This window comes from Mirounga angustirostris, unplaced genomic scaffold (genome assembly GCF_029215605.1).
Source record: "Mirounga angustirostris isolate CCGP_5_RB_7025 unplaced genomic scaffold, mMirAng1.0.hap1 SCAF_5, whole genome shotgun sequence".
Lineage (NCBI taxonomy): Eukaryota > Metazoa > Chordata > Mammalia > Carnivora > Phocidae > Mirounga > Mirounga angustirostris.
In genome coordinates this window covers 64,857,867-64,885,552 of record NW_026991713.1, presented here as the reverse complement: position 1 = coordinate 64,885,552, position 27,686 = coordinate 64,857,867, and the positions used below count along the sequence as shown (strand labels likewise).

The 27,686-nt window shown below is 37.8% G+C and overlaps 1 protein-coding gene across 1 annotated transcript in view; it reads right to left on the bottom strand.

Moving 5' to 3' along the window:
• The window catches only part of SENP1 (SUMO specific peptidase 1), a 53,287-nt gene that overhangs the window by 9,431 nt on the left and 16,170 nt on the right, over positions 1 to 27,686 (bottom strand). Inside the window, exons 6-13 of the mRNA XM_064591342.1 lie at positions 26,894 to 27,065; positions 20,159 to 20,262; positions 19,790 to 20,076; positions 17,578 to 17,632; positions 13,430 to 13,468; positions 12,480 to 12,564; positions 12,093 to 12,248; positions 11,088 to 11,219 (exon numbers count right to left, since the gene is read on the bottom strand). Of these exons, the coding sequence (XP_064447412.1) occupies positions 11,088 to 11,219; positions 12,093 to 12,248; positions 12,480 to 12,564; positions 13,430 to 13,468; positions 17,578 to 17,632; positions 19,790 to 20,076; positions 20,159 to 20,262; positions 26,894 to 27,065 (1,030 nt within the window). The remainder of the gene's footprint in view (positions 1 to 11,087; positions 11,220 to 12,092; positions 12,249 to 12,479; positions 12,565 to 13,429; positions 13,469 to 17,577; positions 17,633 to 19,789; positions 20,077 to 20,158; positions 20,263 to 26,893; positions 27,066 to 27,686) is intronic.

The window sequence follows — 27,686 nt, the reverse complement described above, 5'->3', positions numbered from 1 at the left end:
CTGTACTAGAAAAAACACCTCTCAACTGACTAGTAGCTCAGCACTGTCATCTCTGCAGAGGCAGACATGGATGTTGTATAAAAACCTACATTACATGAGACCTGAAAGTCCAGTCACAAACATGAAGAGTCAAGTTTTCCTCCAGAATCCATATGGTTAGCTTTCTCATTTTTGTTGATTCCATATATGCTTCCAATATCAAGTATGAGTCTAAGAAATTTAAACACTTGACACGGAAGATACAGGATTCTTCCTGTTAACGAAACAATGTATGCTCTAACAGTGACTATGTTGACTATGGTTCCCTTTAGGTCTGGGACTCCTTCGTACTAAAGCTTGACAGTTACTGGGCCGGAAGTTACCGCATACTTACTTCATGTGGCCAGCTGAGGCCAGGCCAGTGTCTGTCAACTGCAAGGAATGAATGGGCTAACTGATCCACAGCCTGGAAATATGACTAAGAAAACAGGCACATTTTTCAGAATGCTTTTTGGGGAATGGGAAAACGCCCCTGTCCTTTGACAAATATTTACACACTAGGATGCCAGAGCAGTGAGCTACTGCCCAACAGTAGGCAGCTACATACTGGGTAGGCAGCAGGGAACACTGCCAGGAACACACCGAAACATGGTCGAGACTAGAGAAAGGGCCTATAGATGAGGATGCCTCGGCAGCTGCAGGGAAACCACACTCGCCATGAAGCAGAGCTCTGAGGGTGGGGTTTGAGGGGTAGACTAGGACTGAAGAAAGACACTGTTCTGCCTGCATCTCTGAAGACTGAGCAAGAGGCCCAGCAGGTCCAGAGGACTTGGGTTGTGGCTGATCCTCTGCCTAGTGTGATGCCCAACAGATAAGTGGGCTCAGTTATTTTAAATAATAGTGAATCAAAACATAATTAGGGTCACAGATTTCTCAAACGGAGGTTTTCAATCTAACTCTGTCCCCAAGGGTAATGGTGCCAAAGGACGATTCTAGGCTTGTGAAAGGCAGCCAGGAATGCAGGAAGATCTGCCCAAAAAGCACAGATTTCTAGGCTATAAAACTACATTTTCTAGTGAGAGAAAAACTGCAAGAAGGGATTGATTCCTCTGGTATTCTACTCATCCCACAATATTAGCCATGTTATGAGGCTAAACCCTTTAATCCAAGGGGTGAAGTGAACAGGCAGATGACCTATCAGTCACTGTAAGCCAAACCGTCCATGGGGCAAACAAAAGTCATACACTGTAAAAGGCAATACGGACTCAAGCAGAAAGTGGAAAGAATCAGGCAGAAAGATAAAGACAGCCAAGCACATGAAAGCCATGGAGATGTATCTCCTTTAGGTGCCCTTCAGAGGGGCATCACCTTTAGGATCATTACCCTGAAGTAAAAAAAGAGGACATAAAGGAGTATCATGCTACCCATGATTTTCCTGTTTTAGGAGGAAAGAGTTCCGGAAGCCAACAAAGTGAGACTTACACAGCCCGGCTTGTTTGGTTTCTTATTTTTATGTTTTTATTTTGAGAGTGTGGACCATAAAGCTAAAGACCAACCCAGCTTAAGGAGAACGGAGACCTGATGATCAGGATACACATTATCTATTTCCTTTGAGAATCCCTCTTCCATCGCTTTAGTTCTGCCTCCAACCAAGGTTTCTCCACTGCCAGGGAAATGGCCTCCTCCAAAGTCAGCTTGTTAATTAGCTCTAAGGAGTGATCTGGGCTCTTTTTCATTTCCTCCATATCCCAGTAGGAGGGAGCTTGGTGGCCTCAATGTTCTCCCCATTAGCTGAGGATGTACAATCTGACATCTGAGGCAGAACCGAGATCCCAGTTTCCTCAGTTTTGCAGCTATTACTCTGTCCAAATGAGGAAAATTGCCATAGTTCGACCAAGACACAGTCCTACCAAGAAAACAAGCTAGGAGTTAAGAGAACAAAAAGAATCGTACATGTCATCTCACAGAGGAGGGTTGAAGATGAAGGAAAAAGACATGAGAGAAGGGATCACAGTGCTTAAGATGAAAGAGAAGCAGTGACTGGCATTTGCTTGTATTTTGTGAAGACAAGGGTCCCTCTCCTCCCACAGGGAGAGCCTTTCTGCACACAAGACTCTCTTAGCTCCAAAAGATCTTAAATTCCCCTTCAAATAGGGGGCTAAAAGTAGTCAGTCAGCCCTGTGCTACTGTTTGTCTTGCCAATATACCAGCATCTGGGGACAACTGCCAGTGTTGGTCCACCTGTCCCTCTTTCTGGGGCCCACACTTGTCTGTCAGCTTTGCCACAGCTCCAGGGCCTCAGGAGCTGCCCTTCCTGCTGCCTTCACAGCCTTGGCCAGGAGCGCCTGCTTGTCTATGCAGTGCTTTTTTTTTTGGAGGTGGGGGGGGGGGGAGACTGTTGTTTATGGTGTCTTGTTCCTCTGTGATTGTATTTGAAGAGCTGCCAGGCTGAAGCTGGAAAAGCTTCTCTTTAAAAGAAAAGCCTACGTTTTTAAACTAAGGCCTCAGTCCTTTTCCTGCATGTTACCACAATGACATAAATGACCACTGCTCTTTGTATCTTCCTTCTCACCCAGTAAACCGGCCAAACTACTGTCTTCTCATCCTTTTAGAAGTAAAATATCTCACTAACAGTAAAATCTTAACTTTTAACCCTTCCCGATTTTACACTCTGAACCTTTATTTTTTTTAAAGATTTATTTTTATTTTATTTGAGAGAGAGAGAGAAAAAGAGGAGAGCGTGCCCACGAATGGGGGGGAAGGGCAGAGGGAGGGAATCTTCAAAAGACTCCCCGCTGAGCATGGAGCCTGATGCCGCTACTGGATCTCAGAGCCCTGAGAGCACCAACCTGAGCCAAAACCAAGAAATCAGACTCTTAACTGACTGAGCCACCCAGGCGCCCCTAAACCCTTCTAATTGGCTCTGGGGAAAAAAAATGTTCTGAAAGTCATGGGTATAACAGTGCTCCTAAGTAGAAACCAAGACAAGTTTCAGGGGGGAAAAAGCCATTTTTCCTGTTTTACTTCTCTATGTTTTCACCTTAACCTCCCTGTCCTGATTTTTAAATTAAATCTATCCTTGTTGACCACAAAGCCCAAAAGACCAGCCAAGCAACAGCACTTAAATACTAGGAGTCAGAAGATCATTCACTCCTCTAAGATCTAACCTAATTAATATAGAAGGTAGACTTCAGGTAAGTTCTGTGTATTGCATCTCTCACTGTGAACATGTCCCCAGGATTCTTCTCACATGCAAATTCAAGTATCAAATTATCAGAATCACTGCTAAAGTTTTAGACAAAGACAGGCAGGCAACACCTATTTTTATGGAGTTGTGACAACTGTAACTACTATTCTCCCTGTGACCCTGCATAAATCCCTGATTTATCAAAAGGACTGGTTCTGTTAAGAAACACTCTAAAGAGGTAACTATAATGATGTGGAATCTACCAGTGAGTCATGTTAGAAACACTAAAATTTCCATTGCGATCATTTTATTCGACATGTAAGAGTGCATGGCATATGGTAGACACATCATATTCACTTAACTAATTTATCTCATTTTGCCTAGTTTTCCCCCCCTTCTTATGGAATCAGTTTTTATTCCCTAAAGAAAACTTATTCCCTTTGCTAGGCTTGTCTAGTTGGGCTTAATGTTCTGCAAGCTGTTTCCTCTCTTCACTGAGCATTACTTAAATTTAATGGCTCCTTGGAAACAACCAGAAAGCTATGACCACTACCAATTCCCCATTTCCACTTTTATTATGAAAGAATGCTAGACAGAGTTATGTGCTCTGATTTCAGATGCTGATTCCACAATAAAAATCAGATGACCTTGGTATATCCCTTCAGTCTTCATACTTCCCCACTATCAATCAAGTAAGAATACCTTCTCTGTACACAAGGCTATTGTGATGCAGAATAGCTGAAAGACACCTCTTTCCTTTCAGAGATGAGACTTACAAAATCGGTAACTGGTCTGCCTAGTTAGCTTGGTCATCAGTGTAGTCAGTCTGCTAACAGAGATTCCACTTTATTTCCTCCTGCATGCCCTCACTCCCCACATATGCTATTAGTCTCTTCCTTACGGTGTTTCCCTAGCTAGGAAAAAGTCAGAAATACGTATTCCAACAGTCTAATGCTTTTTTGCATTTTGGAAACAACTGACAATAATTAACAAGGGTTGGGGCGCCTGGGTGGCTCAGTCGTTAAGCGTCTGCCTTCGGCTCAGGTCACGATCCCAGGGTCCTGGGATCGAGCCCCACATCGGGATCCCTGCTCCGCGGGAAGCCTGCTTCTCCCTCTCCCACTCCCCCGCTTGTGTTCCTGCTCTCACTAACTCTCTCTTTGTCAAGTAAATAAATAAAATCTTTAAAAAAAATAATAATTAACAAGGGTTTGCAAAATAAAACAAAAGACATGTCTGCTTGCGATTTTCCCAATGCATCCATGTAAATTAGTAGTAAGGTATGACACGAAGGACAGAGTCCTGGAGGGAAAATGAAGAGACTGGAAGTACAGCATCATCCTGTTTCTCCACATGGGATGGGGCACATTTAGTGCTGTCCAGAGGAGGAAGTGTTTCCTGCCCACAAGATCCATCTACCTACTCTGGCTTTCTATATCCTTAATGATTTTCTATTTCTCCTACTGATTGTTGAGAAAGGGCTGGAATCTCCAACGATAATTATAGATTTGTCTATTTTTCCTTTCAGTTCTATAAGTTTTGCTTCATATATTTTGAAATTTCTCTTACTAGGTATGTACATATCTAGGTTAAGTCCTCTTGAAGAACTTATCCCTTTCAAAATGTCTGTCACTGGTAATATTCTTTGCTCTAAAATCTACTTGGTATGGTATTAATATAGTTACTTCATCTTTCTCTTGATTTAGTTTTTGCATAGTATATTTTTTCTATCCTTTTACTTTTAAACTATCTGTGTCTTCACATTTAAAATGGGTTTCTTGGGGAGTCAGGCTGGCTGGCTCAGTCGGAAGAACATGCAACTCTTGATCTCAGGGTCCTGAGTTTGAGCTCCATGTTGGGTGTAGAGATTACTAAAATAAATAAATAAATAAATGGGAAAAACCCCAGGAAATTTCTAAATAAATTAAATTCAATGGGTTTCTTGTAGACAAATTTTTTCTTACCCAATCTGACAAGCTCTGCCTTTTAACTGGATGCTTAATCTATACTGCCCAATATGGTAGCCATTAGTTGAATGTGACTACTGAGCACTACATTTTTAAAGGAAAGGTAAGATATCCCTTTAATAAAATTTTAATGTTTATTACATGCCCAAATGACATATTTTATATATTACTGTGTTAAGTAAAATATATTATTAAAATTAATTTTACTGGGGTAACTGGGTGGCTCAGTCTGTTAAGTGTTTGCCTTAGGCTCGGGTTGTGATCCCGGGGTTCTGGGATTGAGCCCCATGTCAGGCTCCCTGCTCAGTGGGGAGTCTGCTTCTCCCTCTCCCTCTGCCACTCCCCCCACTTGTGCTCTCTCAAAAAAATAAATAAAAATTTTTTAAAAATTAATTTTACCTGTTCCTTTTTACTTTTCTCAATAGGACTACTAGAAAATTTAAAATTACCTATGTGGCTCACATTATATTTCTATTGCGCATGCTGGGTTAGATCATTTACATTTAATGTGATTATTGATATTGATGGGTTTAAATCTACCATCATGCTTTTTTCCCATTTATCCCATCTGTTCTTTGTATCTTTTTTCTTCTTTTCCTGCCTTCCTTTGGATTTTTTTTTTCCATTTTATCTTCATTATTTGCCTATTAACTCTACCTCTTTTATTTTTATTTTTATGTTTTAGTGGTTGCTCCAGGGTTTATAATATAGGTCTTTACCTTATGACAGTCTATCTTCACATAACATTATACCACTTCATGTACTGTGTTAGAGTACTATGTTCTTCCACTTTCCCCCTGTTATGATTGTCATATTTTACATTATAAACCCCACAATACATTTCTGCTCTAACTAGTCAACCGTCTTACAGAGACATTAAAAAATGAGAGCATTTCCACTGCTCTTCATTGTGTAGACTGAAATTTCCACCTCATTGTTTCCTTCTGCCTGAAGAATATCCTTTAATATTTCTTATAATACAGATCTGCTGGTGGTGCATTCTCTCAGCATTTGTTTGTCTGAAAAAAAAGTATTTTTTGAAAGATACATTTGCTGCATATAGAATATAAGTTGACAAGGTTTTTTTTTTTTTTTCCTCCCTTCAGTACCTTAAAAATGTAGCTACACTGTCTTCTAGCCTACATGTATTTCTGTCTTGTATTCCTCTAGGACATAATGTGTCTCTTTTCCTCTGGTTGCTTTTATTATTTTTCTTTTTATCACTGATTTTCAGCAACTTGATTATTATACTTTTTAGTGTGGTGTCTCTTCTACTTGGGGTATGCTGAATTTCTTGGATCTGTCAGTCTAAGTTTCCAAATTCGGAAAATCTACCATTATTTCTTCAAACGTTTTTTTCTGATACCACTTACACTTCACTTTTCCTTCTGAGACTCTAATTACATGCTCAGAATGCTTGATATTGACCCACAGCTTACATATACTCACCTTTCTTCAACCTTTTTTCTGTTTCATTTGGATGGTTCCTATTGCTGTATCTTCTAGTTCACTAGTTTTTTTCTTCTCTAGTGCCAATGTACTGTTAATCCTACCTCATGTATTTTTCATTTCAGAAACTGTGTTGAAAATCCCTTAGAAGTTCGATTTGGACATCTTCCATTTTTACATCTTTCATTTTTCTTATCATCATGTCAATTTTCCTCTAAATTCCTGAACATATGGGATGTGTTTATAATATCTGTTTTAATAGCCTGCCAATGTATGCTAGTTCTGTCATTTTTGTCATTTCTGGGTATTTGTTTTTTCCCTTGTAATAAGTTGCATTTTCCTTTCACCTTGCACGCCTGGTAATATTTGAATAGATGCTGGACACTGTGATTTCATGTTATTGGGTTTTGTTATTAGAATTATGTTTGTATTCCTTTAAATATCATTGGGCTTTTGTTCTGTGATATAGTTAAATCACTTGAGTCAGTTTCAAGCTTTCAAGATTTGTATTTAACTTTGCTATCACAGGTCCAGAGTGGCCTTTATTCTAGGGCCAGTTTGGCCCCACTCCTGAGGTAATATCCTTTTGAGGCCTCTCTTCAATACCACATGATTTTTCTACTCTAACTGGTTGGAATAGGAACTATTGTAAGCACCTGCGCTAGCTCTGAGCTTTGTTCTGATTCCTTCTTTCTGGTGGTTCTTTCTCCAGCCTCTGGTAGTTTCTTCCTATCTATGTACAGATTGGTGCTCAATCAAAGATTTGAGGGAGTCTCTACACATCTCTGGAGCTTTCCCTTTGTGCAGCAACCTTCCCTTCAGTATTTTACCTCACAAATCTTAGCCACTTCCACCTCTCTGAACTCTGGACCATATCTCCTCCACTGAGCAAGACTGGCAGTCACTGCCATGTTCTACCAGCTCTCTACCCTCAACATATCACCCTAGTGAGGTGGGAAATCATCAGCTCATCCCTTTCATTTTCCTTCTGTCAGGGATCTCTGTTATCCACTGTCTGAAAATTGTTGTTTCATGTTTTCTTTAGTTTTCTAGTTAAGCTGAAAGGGTAAACCTGATCCATTTTATTCTACCATGACCAGAAAAAGAAGTCAGATCCATTTCCTTGTATGCCTAAGTAATTTCCATATATTTTTTAAATTTACCTGGTGCCTTAACAAAACAACACTTAGGCCCTCTAAGAATAGAATAGTCAGGCCATAAAGCAGAATCATCACGCCACTGGATCACAGAAGTTATCTAATGCAATTGTCAGGAATCAATAAATAATTTTTAGTGCTGACATCCATTTAAAAATATCTCCTTTTTGTTTCTTGATTGTGATTTTCAATCTACTTTTGCAACTCATTCCTCCTCTCTTTAACCCTGGCCTCCTGCCTTTAATTAGGTATTTCTATTAATAACTAATCACCAGACCTAGTAGAGAAATCCCAATCTATAACATCCTTGGTGTTATCAGCATTCCAGACTCCTTTTGTATTCTTTACAAAGACAACCAATTCCCACATTCCATTTCTGAGAAGTATCATTTTCGTACGGTGAGTTAAAAACGTCAATCCTATCAATCATCATTAGTCCTTTAAAGCTATACAGAATCTATTCATCTATACATAAATCCATTCATGAAAACATGTTTGAAAGCCTATTTTATAAACAAGCAATGCAGCCTACTCTTTTAGGAAAGAGACAAGAGAAAGGGTAGCCTAATGGCTTTCTGCACATATTCCAAATATAGGACTTCTGAATTTTATTTTCCTTATAAACTAAATCTGATCCCTTTCACTTCCAGGATCTTATATTCCTTGTCTATAAAATGGTAAGAATAATATGCCAGTCACCTTATTTTGGAGAAAGATTTAAAAGCAGCTTATAAAACTGATAGGAGATACAGAGAGAAAAGAAATGGTTATTAATGAAAATATCTATTTGAGGGAAAAACAGGATTAAAGAGAGCACAAAATACTTGCAAAAGATGACTCAGAATTCACAACTGAGAAAAAGAATTATGTATTTTAAAATGAATATGAATACTTGAGGATATCTACTAACTCCTCATCAGAATGTTAGCTTCCCAAAGACAGTAACTTTGAAAGCCTGAGAAGTACAGTACTTTGAAAATGGTGCTTTCCAAAACAGTTATCATCACGGACATGTGAATTGGTACCTGCTTTCAAGGTTAACATTCTAAACTCAGAACACAAGCAATTCCCACAAAAGTTATGGGTAGGTGTGGTAGAGATAAAGTAGAAAAGGAATCTTTCCTTCTCCTCGACTTTTCTGAATAATGTAATTTCCATGAACTTTGCTTGCTAAAAATCCAATCTTTGATGGGCCGAGGGAATGGAAAACATATCCTGATGAATGCCACCTCTGTAAGGGATCTCACCAAGGTAACTGCCACAGTAAACAGCAGGGACTCAGCTCATACCCTACTCATTGCTGCCCTCTAGGAGGCTCTGCATAATTTACAATGAATGGGCTACAATCCCTATAGAATAACTGATCCCTTCCCATTTAGCAGTGGCAGGCAGAAACTGGCAAGAAACCACAGATTAATGTCTTCAAATCAAAAACATTTAATTGATGGATACTTTTGACTGCCCTTGATTTCCATTTTGCACTTCGATCTAGTGAACTTTTTTTTTTCCTGTTATGTGATCCAGTGTTCTAATATCACTATTCTGAGCCAAAAGAAGCAAGGGTGATTTCCCCTAATGCAAGACAGTATCAAACCATACCTTCCTTACCATTCTTGGTCAAAGATATTATTCAGGGAATGATGAACTTCTGAAACCTATATTTTATTTTATTTTATTATTTTTTTTTTAAGATTTTATTTATTTATTTGACAGAGAGACACAGCGAGAGAGGGAACACCAGCAGGGGGAGGGGGGAGAGGGAGAAGCAGGCTCCCCGCCGAGCAGGGAGCCCGATGCGGGACTCGATCCCGGGACTCCAGGATCATGACCTGAGCCGAAGGCAGTCGCTTAACCAACTGAGCCACCCAGGCGCCCCTATATTTTATTTTTTAAGAGTTTATTTATTTATTTGACAGTAAGCAAACACAAACAGAGGGAGCGGCAGAGGGAGAGGAAGAAGCAGGCTCCCCACTGAGCAGGGAACCTGATGTGGGGCTCAGTCCCAGGACCCTGAGATCATGACCTGAGCCGAAGACAGCTGCTTAACCAACTGAGCCACCCAGGCACCCCTGAAATCTATATTTTAGAAGCTGATCAGTGGCAAAGAGAATGGGGTAGTCTAGCTGCCCCCAGAGAAAATCAACATGCTGGGCATGGCATATGGCTCTCAAATTCTATACATCTAACCCTAAGACAGGATCCAATTTAGGATTCTGAGGCAGTATAATATAACAGATAAGACTCAATGTTTGGGTCTAAATCCTGGCTCTGCTACTTACTGGCCATATAACCTTGAAAGTTTCTTAATCTTTCCATGCTTTGTTTCTTCATCTATAAAATAGAAATGGTTAAACTACAGTGTATACCTCCAAGGTCTGTGGTGACTATTATATAAATAGAACACATAAAACACTTACAATAGTGCCCAACATGATGTAAATGCTCAATAGATGTTAGCAAATATTATTATTTGGAAGATCCTAAGCAGATTATAGATATCTAGAATACCTAGTGCTTATTATACTGAGTATCTAAAAATCTTCCACAGCTGTAAAGTTTTGAGTATATCCAAAATATCAGGCAGGGATGCTTCTACTGGGCCTAAGAAAGGAAGCAAGCACTTAGAGAAAAAAACGCAACCCTGTTCTCTTCTTTTGCTGTGAAAAATATCCTTCTGAAATAAAACAGGCTCCTCCAGGTTTAAGAATGGGGACAGATTAGTTAAAAGACTGTAGTGTAATTAATCTACTTAAAATTATTGGCAGGAGCTGAGGGCCATAGCTTTCTTTCAACCCAGTACATCAAATATTTAATAATATAGCTTTTTCAATATCAGTATGTTTAATAACATAGCTTTTTCAATATCATATATAAATGTAGGCTATTTTAGAAAGCTTACCTCTCATAACCTAGGTGACCTAGAACATACCGATGAAAAAGGAAATAGAAATGGAAGCCCTGATGGAAATCCCAAAGTTCTTTCATGCTGCATCATAGTCAGAGCTATTAAATATTTGCTCAGAAGATGTGAACTGCAGGCTAGGTGCCTTAAAAAGAGTGAGATTGAATGTCCTCTCCCTCAGTGTCTAAATCTTCCTTACATAACAAGGTAAATCAGCAGTTCTCAGACTCAAAGGTATATTAAAAAAAAATCAACTGAGGTACTTGTTTAAAATGCGTTTCTCCACCACACTGTCTCATACTCAGGAGAATGGACAAACCTAGGAGAGCCGATTCTATGGAGGTCATCTGAGGACCACACTTCGAGAAACAGTGAGATAATGCCTTGATTTAGTTTCCACTTAATGCTCACTTACTATCTGAATATAAAAACAGGTGCGAGATTACCTCATCATTGAGCCAGTTCAGATGGTTTAGAGTTTGAATATCTTTGCGTGTAATGGTCAAGCGGAATGCTTCACTCAGAACTTCATCCTGGTTACCATTACGAAATACATTCTTTATTTCTTTCTCCATTTCCTAGGGAACCAAGAGGTACCAGAGATGAAGCCTGCAGGGCTACAGACACACTAAATTTCTCACCATGCCCCATATAATCCCCAGACTATATTTATCAGTAATCAACTGTTCACTCCTAACATTTTGGTTTGGATTCTATTCCTTCCAGTAATCTCCTGGGTTACTTCCTTTCATCCTGTCTTGTCCTCCCTTCTCATTTGCAGCACAACATTTCAGACCCTTCTTTCTTTTATTCCTAAGTCTGAAATAACCTTCTGCTATCAAATTTTCTAAGTCCACAAGAAGACCTAATTATATTTCATATCTTTGGTCTGCACAATTTCCTAATAAATAGAATCTTTCCCAAAAGGTAGGAAGGGGATAAAGGTAGTGTCTTCAGACACATTTTCCTAGAAAAATTTGGGCTTTTTAAATGTAAATTTTGGAATCCAGCACAACTACAATAAATGTGTTATACTTACAAGCTATATGATAGTTTTTCAAACAGAAGAATGGATTAAGGAACAGATTATCTTAAAATGTACAAAGATTTTTGTATAGATTTTTTACTACTTAAAAAAAATAGTAAGCCTCAGCTTACTATTTGATGTCAAACTATTGTACACATACATTAAAAGTAAAAATGTACATAAAATGAAGCACAAATTAAATTTTTTTTCACTTAAGTCGTGAAAAGCCACCCACAATTCTTTCCTCAATTTCCAATAATCCTTTAAAAAGAAAGCCAAGATTGGTATTGTAATACAAATGAAAGCAGGGGTATGCAATACAATTTAAATGCCAGGTGTTCTATTACTTCTATGTTTGAAATTCATTCAAAGTATTTTTTATAAACACACTTGCTAGCACAAGAATCTGTAGTATGTAATTTACCTCTGTGATTTCAGGAAATTCATCTTCACTATCAGTTAATTTATGACCTTTCTTTTCTGTTTCTTGGGTGATCGTGACAGGGATCTCCTTTTCAAGTGGCACACGAAGATGCAGTTCTACTGAATCATGTACTGAGTGTTCCTGTTCCTGTAATCTCTGCAAAAAAGAACTTTAGAATAAGTGGGATAAGGAAAACTACTACTTGTCTACATACACTGAGTAGGACCAGCTGGAGAGACTAAGGACATACACTAATCATATAATGCTATGCTACCATAACATCTTGCAATTACAATAGCTTTGATCCCAAATCCAGGTAATCTTCCAAATTAGTTTCAACTTGGATGTACTATTTACTTACAACCTTATCCCCCGTTTTTTGTTTACCTGGTTTTGAAGCTGTAATGCCAGTGCTTTCTGCTCTTCAATATGGCGCAATCTCTCCCGTGCTCGAGAATCATAAACACTAGTTCTAGGAAATGAAAAGGAACAGGACAAAAATGCAGACCACCATCTTAGCATCAGGCACATTGTTAATGCACAGTGAACATTAAATATAAAACCCTCATACAGAAAATCTAAAATCCTTACACTAAACTTATCGCTACACTACACTTATATTTTAAGACAGAGTGAAACCATATGGTGTTATTAAAATTATCCTATTTTTATTGAAATGATGAAAATTATTAGTTTATTGCTAAATGTGAACAGGTGACTTTTGTGGATATTTGTAAATGTGTAGTTTTTGTTTTTGTTTTTTTTAAAGCATGCTTCTAAGATTACAGAGAAACTAAAGCTTCATTCTAGAAACCCAAAAATGAGACTGTATCCCAAAGGAGCAAATAATACAAGATATCATTGAGGTTTCAATTCAAATATTTATGATCCAAAAGAAAAAATATGAGTTTATTTTTTTTCTCTAAAAAAATGAACAAGACCAGGGATTTGGATAACTCCAAGTGAGTTATTGAAACTGGAGACTAAAAACTCAGTAATTTTGCAAACTCCAGAAATGTGAATTTTTCACTAAATTAGTTTTATCAATGTGAAAATAAGGGCATTTATTTTCCTTTCTATGTAATATCTAACTTTGAAAGTTTTCCAATTCAATTTAGTTTCAGCAATTGTTACATATTTAATAAACCTGAGCACAGAAACGTCCCAACCCCAATAGAATTCTAAAAACCCAACAACTTAAAAGTTGTTTTATAAATAAACATTAAGTAGGGAATCTTTACTGATTAAATATAGGTAGGGTGATTGGCTAATTGACTACTTCTAACTGGAAAGGAAGTGATGGAGAAGGAAAAATGATACCAAAAATAACAACTTACAATTCTTTGATCCACAGCTCTGCCTGGAAAAAAGTAGGACTATGGGTGGGGAAAAAATACGACAAATGAGCAGGAGGCTTATAAGAAAATTCAAATATTTTCACCAAGAAAATCAATCATTTAAATAATTTACAAGAATACTTTATATGTATGCAATAAATAAAAAGTCGAAAAGCACATAAGATAATTGCAACTAGGAACTAAAGGAATACAAGTATGAGTTATTTGCACACATACTAGTTAAAAAGATGACCCAAAGTTCAGCAGAGAAATTAACTGTAACATAGCCCTTTACTTGCACAAGAGACCAATACGATGTGAAAGAGTACATCACTTGCCAAGAGAATATATTAACCTAGAACATGACTCCTCCCAAATGGTTCAGATTAACAGATTTATTAATGATTTAGTCAAATCTTGGACTTCTTGTCAGTCTACTTGAATCAAAATATTTTCAACCAAATCATACTGGACAATGAAAATCCCCACCCACACAAGAGTCCTTATCAAATGGCTAGTGAGCCAATGAATCAAAGTGGAAAATCAGCAACACAACTCCACTCCAAAGATGAGCGACCAATTCTATTCCACACAGCTCTTGCTGACAGTCCAAATGAATAATGCTTAGCAAAAGACTCCCAGGCATGTTCTCTCTCCTAGAGCCGCTTGCTCTTCTCAAATGTCCTCATCTCCTTGCCAATCCCTAACTGAAGGATCTCTCACAGAAGCAAACAGAAGAGTGAACACTTTTCCAAAGAAAACCCTTAGATACATAGAACAAGTAAAGAGAACAAAGCATTAAATTGAGAGTTAAGAGACCTGGATCTCCTGGAGTGGTCCCTGATTCACTTTGTGACTTTGACCAAGTCACTTCATTTCCATGGGTCTTAGTTCCAGATTTGTAAAATATGGAAATCAGAGTCCCTTTCAGTTCTTCAACTGCTACAGTCTGTCCTAGTGAAGGCAAGAAAAAGGACTCAAGAGGGTATCCCTTGCTCCTTAGCCTACTTTTTGGAATCAGTATTCCCCATCATCCTTAGACTAGGATTTGGCAATGAAAATGCTGTTCTATTGCCTCCCCACTGTCACTGAGGTTAATAAAGGGAAAACACACAAGTAGTGGCTTACACCCTTGGCACAGTGAATGTGATGTAACAACCAAGACAGAAAGCCACAGAGATCAGTGGTAGCACTGTGAGGGGCCTACTGTGTGACACTAAAAACAAATAAACATGAAAACACATTTACTGCACAATATAAAGAAGTGACAAGAATTGCCCAGAATTTCATGGTATTGGATCATGCTATTGAAATTTGTCTGCTTCCTTATTAGACCATAAGCTTAATGAGGATAGGAATTTTTGTGTTTTGTACTTACTACCATATCCTCTGCACCAAGAATAGTGCTTGGCAGACAGCAGGTACTCAGTGCTTCCTGAATAAATGAATACTGTAAGGGAAAAGTACTGCTCTTCAATGGATCAAGGTATTTGCTGGCGTAGGAAAGTAAAATGCAAGGGAAAAAGCAAAATCCTTTTGCTTTTCAAAGAGATTATACATTATTTTTCATATGACTGAAGCATACAGTAATAACTAAAACAACTTAGGAGCACCTACTCAGTGCTCTGTGTGAAATTCTGCTTTAGAGGTTTTCTAGGAGTTAAGCCTCATGATAATTCTCATACTAGTTAAACCTCAATATAATATGTAATAAGGAATTATTACTTATAGTGCACAGAAAAGGAAATCGAGGTTCAGAGGATAATCTGTTTTGGAAGTCAGGATTAGAAACTATGTCTGTCCAATTCCAAAGACTGTGTTTTCTAACTCTTGCAATGTGCCTTTCAATAAACCAAAGCCTTAAACCAATAGGGAAATGATGAGTACTTGAGCTGCTCAAGAGAGCATTTGAGGCTTTCTAGGAAATGCATGGTTTTTTTTGTTTGTTTTTGTTTGTTTTTTATTTTATTTTATTTTATTTTTTTAAAGATTTTATTTATTTATTTGACAGAGAGAGAGATAGCGAGAGCAGGAACACAAGCAGGGAGAGTGGGAGAGGGAGAAGCAGGCCTCCTGCCGAGCAGGGAGCCCGATGTGGGACTCGATCCCAGGACCCCGGGATCATGACCTGAGCCGAAGGCAGACGCTTAACGACTGAGCCACCCAGGCGCCCCAGGAAATGCATGTTTAACAAAGATTTGTTTACTAAGTACCCATCATGTGCCAGGCACTATGATCAACATTAGGTGATTAGTGCAAAGGTATTACTAATGAACAAGATATAGGGATAAAAGTACTGGAAGAAAAGGCTAATGCTATCTGGAGGAGTCAGAGAAATGTCTTGAGGAGAAAATAACACCTGAATCAGATTCTGTGAAGCAAAACAAGAGTTTAACAAGTGGACAAGGAGAGAAAGAAAATTCCAGGGGTTAGGATCAGCATGTACAATGGCACAAAAACAGGAAACAGCATGGCATATTCGGGGAAATAAGGGCAGATCTTCAATGCTACACCTTAACCAAGAGGCAGTAGTGGGAGATTAAGAATAAAAAGCCAATCAACCAAGCCTTGGGAGAGCAGGCTCCAACTGCAATAAACAGCATTATTCAATCAGCCTTCCCCAACAGACCATTTCTCCCTCCATCTCATTCTTCAGGCATCACCAAGAGAAATCTTCCATAAAGGAAAGGCACACTGGGTAAAGAGCCATTAAAGAACTAAAAGCACTCTTTACATGAGACCGACTTTTTCCCAAGAAAGAATACCTACTTTTGTGTATATGTGTGAAAACACTTTTATAAATGCTTTTTGTGTATGTTAACCTTCACGCAATTCAATAAATAGTAAGGTATTAATACTAGCATTTTTATTGATAAGGAAACTAAGGTTCAGAAGAGTAACTTGCCCAAAGTTACATGATGCCTGGACAAGATCAAAACCCAGGTCTGACTCAAGAAAAAAAAATGTATAAAGAATAAGAACTCCAAACTTTAAAGTCTCCTTGAGAAAGTACAACAGAGAATTTTTCTTTAAAAATCTAAAATTCAGGACATAGAGGAGAGCCACAAAGAAGTATAGAAACTGAGGTGAGAAAGAACATTTCATTATCCCTAATTCCTCAATGGAAAACTGATACTATTATCATTTCAGCAATTGAAACAGCAATGGCAAAGAAACTACGATCTAAGTAGTAACCGACTGAATTACAGAGCAAAAAGTTTCACATAGAAGTCAAGTATCATATAGAAGATCACATTTGAATTGAGACTTAAAAGACAAGAAAGAGACTCCTGCTTCTTTAGATAGACAAGTTGAGGTGGGGGCGGGGTACATACCAGGCAGAAGGAACACTGACTATGAAGGTAAGTAAGTACATATTATATTATAGTTCAGCATGTAATAAACACACAAAAGACTCCCATCTTCCCATATGGCTCCTCCTCTCACCTCCATCACGCCTCCCCTCAAATGTTCCTTATCAGACTTGCCATGACCACCCAGATAAACTGTGCCCCCTTAACCCTGTCTATATGTTACCCTGCTTTATTTTTTTTCACATTTATCACTACCAGACATATATGTTTATCTATTTGTTCATTATTTGTCCCCCCATCTTTTTCCTTACACCTCTTATAACCGGAATGTAAGCTCCTTGAGTGCAAGGCTTTCATTTTGTTCACTGCTATTAGCCTCAGTGTGTGTATCAGGACCTGGCACACGTAAGTTGTCAATAAATACTTGTTAAAGGAAAGAACGTGTGATAGGAAGTGAGGCATGTGGAGGAAATGTTTTATATACCATATTAAGGAGTTTGGGCTTGACTCTATGTCTGATAGCCCACTCTTGTGGGAATTTAATGAATAATCAGATGTGCATTTTTAAAAGACCACTCTGGTTGCAGAATGGAAGATGTAAAAGAACAGGCAAAGAATGGATCTGAGAACATGGTGGAAGATGGAATGAAGCACAATAAGGAGGCCAGAGGAAGAAGACCAATTTGAAAGTCACTGAAATAATTCAAATAACACAGGCAAGAGGTCTGAACTGAGGCAGTCTGACTTTTATATTATGTAACTCTTAGTGAAGAAATTGTGATTAAAGAGAAGAAAAAGAAAATATGTCAAGAATGTCCTTTTTCCAAAGCTTACCTGGGAGTTGGAGTCTGGGAATCTTTCACTTTGAGTAAAATCACAGAGTCTGATCCTAAAAAAGAAACACAAGAGCATATCATTATTAATAAAATCCTACACAGTTATACACTCTAGATGTTTGTAGTCTAAGTTCCCATACTTTGTTATATTCTATTTTCACAAAAATAATGCAGCATAAGGACAAAGGTAGGATGGAAGAGAAAGAGAGGCAGGTCCATTTTCACTGAGCCAGAAAAAGGGCTTAGTGAAGAGCTTGCCTCACAAAGAAAGCAGTTATTCTTAAATACAAGTATATATATGCCCTTCATCATCTACTCCTGGGCTGTGCTTGATTCCTGTGCTGCAGCTTTCTGTTCCTGGGGAACAAGAACAAGCCAAGATTTCTCAAAAGTCTTTAGTTCATGAACTACCATGAGACTGAATAAGGTGAAAGAAAGGAGGGGGAACGGAAAGTAGAAAGATAACTACAGAAGTAGCAGAGTCTAAAAAGTACAAATTCTATCATTTCATCATTTATTTTCGGTGTTCATAAAGGCAGGAATTGTGTCCTTCTAGAGGATCATGTCCTAATCTAAATGATTAGAACCTCATTTAGAATATTTATTAAATGGTACAAGAAAAGTAATGAAACACTTCAATGGACTACAGTATATTTCAGTTTAGTTGCATCTAAGCCTTTGTCATACAACTTATGTTTCTGAGGTTAAAGGCTTTTTTTAATGGTAGTTCCCAGTAAACCATCTCACAAAATTTTATAAAGGTTTTCATGAATACGTGTAGCTATAAGATGATGCCACCAACAATTTTAATCCCCAAGTGAAAATTTTAAGAAAGTGAGGAATATCTTAAAAAAAAAAAAAAAAACAAAACAACAAACAATCTGAGGAAGGAGGGAAGAGCCTTAGAGATTGATCTATCAAAAGATCCCTAATGTCGGGCACCTGGGTGGCTCAGTTGGTTAAGCGACTGCCTTCGGCTCAGGTCATGATCCTGGAGTCCCGGGATCGAGTCCTGCATCAGGCTCCCTGCTCAGCAGGGAGTCTGCTTCTCCCTCTGACCCTCCCCCGTCTCATGTGCTCTCTCTCTCTCTCTCATTCTCTCTCAAATAAATAAATAAAATCTTAAAAAAAAAAAAAATCCCTAATGTCTAACCACTTACGCTAAAACTTAAGTTATATACCCCAAAATACATACTATCATAAATACACACAACACATAGCTAAAGAAGGGGAAAACTAAGCAAACAAAGAAAATTATAGAAAACCTTCATTAACTGGAATGCTAAGAGTCTGGCTTTTTTGGTTAGCTGAAAATTAGGTAGAAAACTCTTTTTGGGGCACCTGGGTGGCTCAGTCGGTTAAGCGTCTGCCTTCAGCTCGGGTCATGATCCCAGGGTCCTGGGATCAAGCCCTGCATTGGGCTCCCTGCTCAGCAGGGAGTCTGCTTCTCCCTCTGACCCTACTCCCTCTTGTGCTCTCTCTCTCACTCTCTCTCTCTCTGAAATAAATAAAATCTTTAAAAAACAAACAAAAAAACCTCTTTTTGTTTCTGAAATTTGCTGATGACCATTCTAAAACCATAAACCTACTATATAGGTTTTTTAAGTATTACCTGGTTAAGAACTTTTACTTCAATACTTAATTGATGTTCCAAAACTCTTAGAACTTCAGAGTACTTAATGGTCAATGTAAAGTACTAAAAACAGAGAAAGTACTGAAGTAATTGGGCTGACTGTGCTCTGACTCTAGACTCTGCTCAGGAAGTTCATCTTTTAAGTAAAATATATGAAATCATTTGCATCTCCATGTAAGAAAAAAGTAAGTTACTTGCAGGTTTAGTTTATTTGTGGTATAGCTAACTGAATTATATGTATTTAAAGTTTCTTATATGTTAATTAAGTTACATGCATCTTACAACCTTGCCTATGATTCACACAGATCCCATAAACAGTTAACTGGCTATTAGGATTGAAAATATAGTTATACAGGGTGCCTGGGTGGCTCAGTTGGTTAAGCGACTGCCTTCGGCTCAGGTCATGATCCTGGAGTCCCAGGATCGAGTCCCGCCATCAGGCTCCCTGCTCGGTGGGGAGTCTGCTTCTCCCTCTGACCTTCCCCCCTCTCATGCGCACTCTCTCTCTCTCATTCTCTCTCTCAAATAAATAAAATCTTTAAAAAAAGAAAATATAGTTATACAAAACCAATTTTACCTTCTGATTGTGCATTTGAAGCTGGTAAGTTATCTGGCTGATGTAGAAGAGAGTGGTGATGTTGGGGTTGATGGAGAGGATCAGAATCTTTGGATCCAAATGCCACAACATCTGGGGCATAAGACGATAAGGAATACACACTGTGGGACAGTTGTTCCTGGGTAGTTAAAATGCTAGCAGATCCAGATGATGAAGTATCAGAGCCAATGATCTGAGCGGCACAAGAGTTTCCATTTTTAAACAGTGGGTCTTTCAAAGTACTCTTACTGGAACTAAGACATCGAGATCTAGCAAGAGAAGAATATAGTTTCAATATCAAATAATAAAATGTAGAATTAAATTCATTTGAACTATGTTTCTGTGACTCACAGGTGTAAAGGAAAATGTGTGGTGGGTTTGGCTACAGAAAACTGTTTCCCTGTGACCATCTGTAGCAGCTGTCTGTAAATCTCTCTTTCTTCTTCTTGGACTGTCTATATAAAAAAAAGAAAAAAAAAAAAAGAAAAATCTTAGACACACCCAGTGAGGAAAATTTTTTTTTCAAAACAGCATCTAGATTCCCAGAAGTTCTGCCAAAGTTCAGATAGAGTCCCTCAAGATAATTAAGAATTATCATTAGGGATATTCTAGAAAATTATAAGAGGAGTTAAATGAAATAAATACCAGATAGTGTATTTTAGAAAAAAAAAAAAGAAAGAAAATTATGGGACACATACATAAATAACAGTACAGACAGGCTCTAGGATATGAAACCAGAAGACCAGTAAGCAATCACTTTTGAGTCAACTGATAAGAGTCCCAGAAACAAAATATTTGAGGATCTCTCAATTAGGATTCCAACAAACCCTAGGAGTCCTGACATCTACTAGAAAAACCACAAGGAAGTAACCAGAATAGTCAAAATCAGAGTGGGATACCTTGCTGTTTTCTACTTTATCTAGAGTAGAAATACTCTATATTTTTAAGAGTATAAGTATTTTCCAGAGATGGTTTCCATCTCCAATATTTACTCTTCTTCCTAAGCCCCAGTACTGAATTCATTTATTAACTTGAATACCTACTAAGCACCACTCACTAGAGATATTGCACTGAATAAAATAAAATTCCTTTCCTTATGGAGCTTACATTACCATTAAAGGGAATGGCAAACAAGACTAGTCAGATAGTATGAAAAAATTAAAGATAAGGGAATAGAAAGTGATGGAGGGGAAAGAACAAGAACAGGTAAGACCCCTTTAAAAAGGTGGTATTTCAAGAGAAACCTGTATCCGGGGAAGAGGTAAGTCACAGAAATTTGTAAAAGACTATTCCAGGCAGAGGAAGAGCAAATGCAAAGGCCCTGAGACAGGTATGTGCTTGATGTGTTCAAGGAAAAGTGAGGTCAGTGTGAATCAGAAGAGCAGTAAGAAATGAGGTCACTTGGCAGAGAACCAGATTACATATGGACTTGTAACCACAGGAAAGCGTTTATTCTATACTCTTCCCCTGAAGCAGTGGGCTGCATTCACTAAATAATATGCCCTGGTACTTTAAAAAAAAAAAAACCTTATATACAGTTTAATACAACCACCCATCTTCACGAAATAATTTTAATGCTTTGTGCCAGGGCTAGCAGCACCCTGCACTATGACCCTTCAATATGTGCATAAGCATTTTATTCAATTATAATTATTAAAAGCACAATGAGTTAAGCAACTATCTATGCAAAGGCAAACAGACACTAAGTTTTTTCTTCTTGATCACTGTTTGCTACATAGTAAATTTCAGTCACATTGTCACTATAATATTACTGATCTAACAAGATTCACCTTGAACTGTGAAGCATGACAACTCCCTATGAAAAAGAGCTATCCTTAAATTTGAACAGATGAGTAATAAGGTAAAATTCGTTGAACATTTGGTAGAAAAGTAGTCCCGAGAGAAAAAACAATTTGCAATTTTCTATATGAAGAAAATAAACTCCATTATTTTATCCCTTATACATTAATACTGTATTTAAGATGACAGCAGTTGTTTTTCCTAGTGTTTGTGAAGAGACGGTCTACAGTATTGGGCAGGCACTTCAGTGACAGCACAGGAGTGATAATGGTTAGCAGGTATACATTAATATCAATTACCAAATCTGTAGGTTTTGGCTATTGTACTGGGAAGGACATGAGTATCTGAGACATAAATTTAAAAACTGTAACTACAATAAATGCCTTTTTATTAAAAACTAAATATGTTATTATAAAGGTTCTTTAAGTAGACAGTCTGAGGAATGAAGCTTCATTACAGATTATTAGATTGTAAGAGACTGCCAGCCAACTCCATAGTGATCTATATACAGGAAAGCTGTGTTATCTGGCACTTTAATGAGTGAAATTTTTGAACACCCACCAATGTAAATTTTTTTAAAAGATTTTATTTATTTATTTGTCAGAGAGAAAGAGAGACAGAGGGAGCACAAGTATGAGCAGGGGGAGGGGGCAGAGGGAGAAGCAGACTCCCCGCTAAGCAGGGAGCCCGATGTGGGGCTCGAACCCAGGACCCTGGGATCATGACCTGAGCCAAAGGCAGACATTTAACTGACTGAGCCACCCAGGCATACTCCCACCAATGTAAATTTTGACCCCACTTTCCCACTACACCAAATAACCTAATTCATAACCCACAATACAATGGGGTTAACAGTATGTTGTTTTCAGGAGTGGTAAAATGGAAGGAGTGAAGGCAAATCAGAAGAGTAATACCACCTGGATCATGGAAATTAACTCTTAATTAACCAATCATTTTAGTTCATTTCCACTGTCCTACCAAACTAGATTTTAAAAAGCTTTGACTGTATTATCACATCACAGGGAGGAAAATAAAGCAGAGAAATTGGTGTAAGAGTTTACTCTGCATACCAAGGGAATGTAAAGAAATATCCCCATCATATGAAGACTTCACAAGCACACTGAGAACAGTGACATAGAAAGGATCTTTGCTTGTGGTACCCTACAGACTTCAACTGTAAAAAGTTAAAAACACTTCTCTCCTCCCTCACATCACACGGCAAAATGGTTTTAGAATAAATTTTTATACTTCTAAATAAAACATGAAGAACCAAGGTGCCATTAAGTGACTCAACTAAAGTAAATTATGACAAATCTAGATTAATTCAATGTAAAGAACTGATTTTTAAAAATCAATTAAACACACACAGGTCACCCACAGATATTTTCCCTAGCTTTTCAAAGAAAAGCGTCTAAGCCTGAACAACCTCACAGTCATTAGACACCATAAAATGGACAGGAATAGATGTTCTGTATTCCAAATAATTATCTGAGGTCTCTTGAAGCCTCATACTTTCAGTTTCAACTAATTTATAGTCTAAAAAAGAAATTATAGAAAAAAGGTTAAGAACTTTTCACTGTTCTACGCGGTAATTTAAAGGTCACAAGAATTTATCTTCTATTTTAGGCAAAGAAAAGATAGTCCCAGCAACTCTCAAAAGAACATATATAACATCTGGCTTTACCAAAAGAAAATGTAAAAAGGTAAGTCACTTCAAACTTCAAACACAATTCTTTTTTGGAGCATCTGGTACTATAAAGTAAAAGAAAACATCTTTCTCTGTACATAACTTATTAAACTGTTCCTACCGAGTAAGCAAATTAGGAAATTAAGAGGAAAGGAAATAATAATTGGATAATATGTTAAAGTAAAAGAAATTGGCTGATGTTATGTTTTAAACATAATAAAGGACCAAGGAAAGTTTAAAACAGTATAAAGATATATAAGGTGCTGAATTCTGTTTTTTAAAAATAGATTTAAAAAATAGATTTTTTGGCAGATTCTTGCATTTAGATGCTTCTGTTAAGAGTCTCCATCATAAAACTGAACTGTCTGTAAAATTATAAAAATTTAACAGAGAACACAAAATAAATCTTAGAAAACTAGCAAAATCTTTTGTAAATTACTCAAATAACTTCATAAATCTCCCAATTTTGATTCTGTTTAAAATGTATATTATATAGGGCGCCTGGGTGGCTCAGTTGGTTAAGCGACTGCCTTCGGCTCAGGTCATGATCCTGGAGTCCCTGGATCGAGTCCCGCATCGGGCTCCCTGCTCGGCAGGGAGTCTGCTTCTCCCTCTGACCCTCCCCCATCTCATGTGCTCTCTCTCATTCTCTCTGTCTCAAATAAATAAATAAAATCTTTAAAAAAAAAATGTATATTATATAAATAAATTTCAACTATCAAAAGTGCATAATTCAACAACTTTAAGTCCAAAATTCTCGGTTATGACAAAATTGTAAAGTCTGTTTTGTTTTTAAAGAATAAAACCACCAGTGTCATCTATTAAGGAAGTCCAACATCCTAAAATGTTGCTCAATATGTTGCAGAGAAGCATGCCTGGAAGCAACATATAAGTGAAAAGAAACTATCTGAGTTTTTACTGTGTTACATTTTTAAAATCCCTAGTATTTTCTCTTTCCCAAACAGAAATCCATATCCTCTAAACAGTGTTAGTTATATTGGAGATACTCTGTATCTGTAGTGTCCAATATGGTAGCCACTTAGCAACATGTCCAATATGTGTCCAATAGCCAACAGAGTATGTGGCTCATGAGTACTTGAAATGTGGCTAATGTGACTGAGAAACTAAATTTTTTATTTTAACTGAATTAATTTAAGTAGCGCATATGACTAGTGGTTACCCTATTTGACAGTACAGTTCTTTAATAATATCCTTGAATCAGCCATCAGCCAAGTGGTGGTCCAGTCACCACTTACGTATTTCCAAATTCTTCTTTATGTATTTTCTTTAAACTCCTGTTGGAAGACTGAACAGTGCAGTGGTAACATCATGTTAATTTTATAGATGGCTTTAGATTCCTGAAGGTGATAAATCCAGCAGTAAAATTAAAAAATAGTTTTCCTTCTTTAACATAAGCAACTGTATCTCCCTTGGAAATCCCAAATATTTTCATGGAAAATAACTTTTCCTCCACTTTGTAAGATCCTACCAGCAAATTCTTTATCCCCTGGGGGAAAAAAGTATTATATATATTTTTTTTAAAGATTTTATTTATTTATTTGAGACAGAGAGAATGAGAGACAGAGAGCATGAGAGGGAGGAGGGTCAGAGGGAGAAGCGGACTCCCCGCTGAGCAGGGAGCCCGATGCAGGACTCGATCCCGGGACTCCAGGATCATGACCTGAGCCGAAGGCAGTCGCTTAACCAACTGAGCCACCCAGGCGCCCCCAAAAGTATTATATTTTAATCTAGATTATCCATACTATCCCAGACTAAATATCTAAATAATCTGTTGATACTTTGATTTAATAAAGTTTGGTCCAATTGTATTATATGGCTGATTCCGTATTCCTATACTACAAGTGAGTCGCTTTTCATAGCAGAATATAGACCTAAAAACAACTGATTGATGCAAAATTTTCTGCATCTCTTGTTGCATGGGATAGGTTCAATCCTTGGCATCTTTTTGGCACTGTAGAAGGAAGGGGAACTCCAGCTTCATGTCCTACATGGGCCAGCCTGTGGCCTGGAGAGTTGAAAATAATCCAGCTGGCCCAAGTCCTCAGGTGGAGGTAGAAGTGAAAAGAGGAGGGGCTGAGTAGTCCAAAGGCCTGTCTGGCTAGTGGGTGAATAGTGGGCTTACAAGGAACACAGATAATCTTAAAAGATCCCGGTAATCTCAGCGGCAGCCGCGTGAGGCAGGGGAGGGTTGGGAGGCCAATATCCAGCCACTATGCTGCTGCTGTCTCCTTCCCCACAAGTCTCTCTGGACCCCACAGGCTGCCCAGGCTCCAGCAGAAGCAACCCCAGTAATCTAAAAATATTATTTATGTAATATCCAATACATACGTGGTACTAAATTCAGTAGTACAAAAGTGAAAGATAAATCTCACTTTTATAACTGTTGCTCAGTTCTCATCACCAAAGCCAACTGCTGCCAGTTTCTCGTCTACCCTTTCTCTACTAAATATGACTTACTACTTCTGCCACCCTCTGCTTAAAATATTTCAGATTCAGTACAAACGTAAAACCAAACAGAATGTATAGCATTTTTTTTTTTAGAATGTATAGCATTTTTACTAACCATGTCACAAATAATCACATTTTGCCACTTAAAAGATCTTCATTTCAAATTATCTAATTATTTAGCACAAAATGCTGTATTCTTGACTCCCCAGTCTGTAAGCTCCAATGGGCTGGAACTACACCGCTGTGTTGTATAACAGGATGCATACCAGACTAGACTCCAGAAGATCTGGGTTGTAGGCTGGCCATGTACTAGCTGTATGACCTCTGACCTTCACTCTCCTAATACGTATAAAATGTAGATATTACCTCATCTCTACCTATTTCACAGGATTAAAATGATTCAACATAATAATACATGTGGAAAGCATACTGGAAACTCTATATGCTACATAAATGTAAGGTATTGTTATTTATTTGTATCCTCATAGCAAGCAGTCCAAGGCTGACTAGATGCATAATAAATATTTAACAGGTACAAGCACATTCTCTACCACATAAATTATATGCCATATTATATTTACAGAATTGATTTTTTTCCTTTAGGTTTACTGAATGCATATAACAACAAAAGTGTCAACAAAACATCTTTCTTTTGGGGAATATCTATGATCTCAAAAATCTTCTTGCTCATAATGAAGGGACATAAATTATTTTGCTGGCTTCTTGATTTTCTTTTTATACTGAGGGGAAATTGTCCTAATAAGAAATAAGGGCAGGTATTTTATCAAATCCAGCAAGGTTAACAGTTTTGCCACAAGAAACTCGAGTTGAGGAAGGGTCCAAAAAAGAGAGAACAGAGATAGTTTGATGTATAAGAAGTCATTTAGAAAATACTGAAAATTAAGTCTGCTGCTCAACAAGAATAGAAAACAGTAAGAGAAATGGAAGTCCTGCTAAAATCTCTCTTTAATTTCTTTAGCACAGATGACGGCACTCAAAAAAGTAAGAAATAAAAAGCACAGAAAGGATTAAATGGCATGGTTAATAAACATCGAAATCAGAGGGAACAAATGGCTAAGTACAGGGAAAGATTCTAACCTTTAGCAGCCTTTGTTGCAGGTTTTCCTTACCTCTTCTGCTGTACTAACATGTCGCCTCTGAGTTTTCTTGGGGCTCAAAAGGTTTCGACGACATGAACCACTCCAAGACGGACTTGGAACAGGCTTAATAGGAAAAGATTTTTCATATGCAGACACATGGCAGTGATGGTTTGACTTTCCCGTAAAAGTGTTTGATAATCCACTAAAAAAACAAAAACAAAAACAGAGTTTGTAAGAAAAGAACAGCAAGAAAATCGAACCTAGTGATTTTTACTTTCAGGAAATAACAAAAACCACCAAAGTGTCAACAAAACCAACACCAACAGGCAGAATGAGGGATGTACCATTTGAGGGAAATATACAAGAAATGAGACATGGGTTGCTGCATCAGGTTCGGCCACTTAAGAAGTCCTAGATTGCCATACTATATAATTATCAAACATCCAAAATTGTATTTCTTAGCTTTATAGTTCCTTTGGTCAGGAACCAAAGACCTGCGCAGTATGACAAGTACATCAGGTTAGACTTCTTCAGAAAACCTGGGTCGGAGGGATCTAACGTACACTTTCTATTTACTCGCTGCAGCCTCCTCCCACAAGTCCTTTGGAGGGAATTTTAGGATTCAATATGCAAAGATGGATAAAGCTGAAGCCTCTCAATGGAGCTTTTAAACTGAATTTTAAAATTTCCTAAAAAAACCAACAGATGGCTCCCTTCCTTCATTAAAAAACAACCAGAAGGCTTTCTCCTAGGCTACATCACTCTTGGTCAATTCTTCCGGCCTACCTCCTCTGAAGGAGACTTTTGTTTTTGTTTCTTTAAA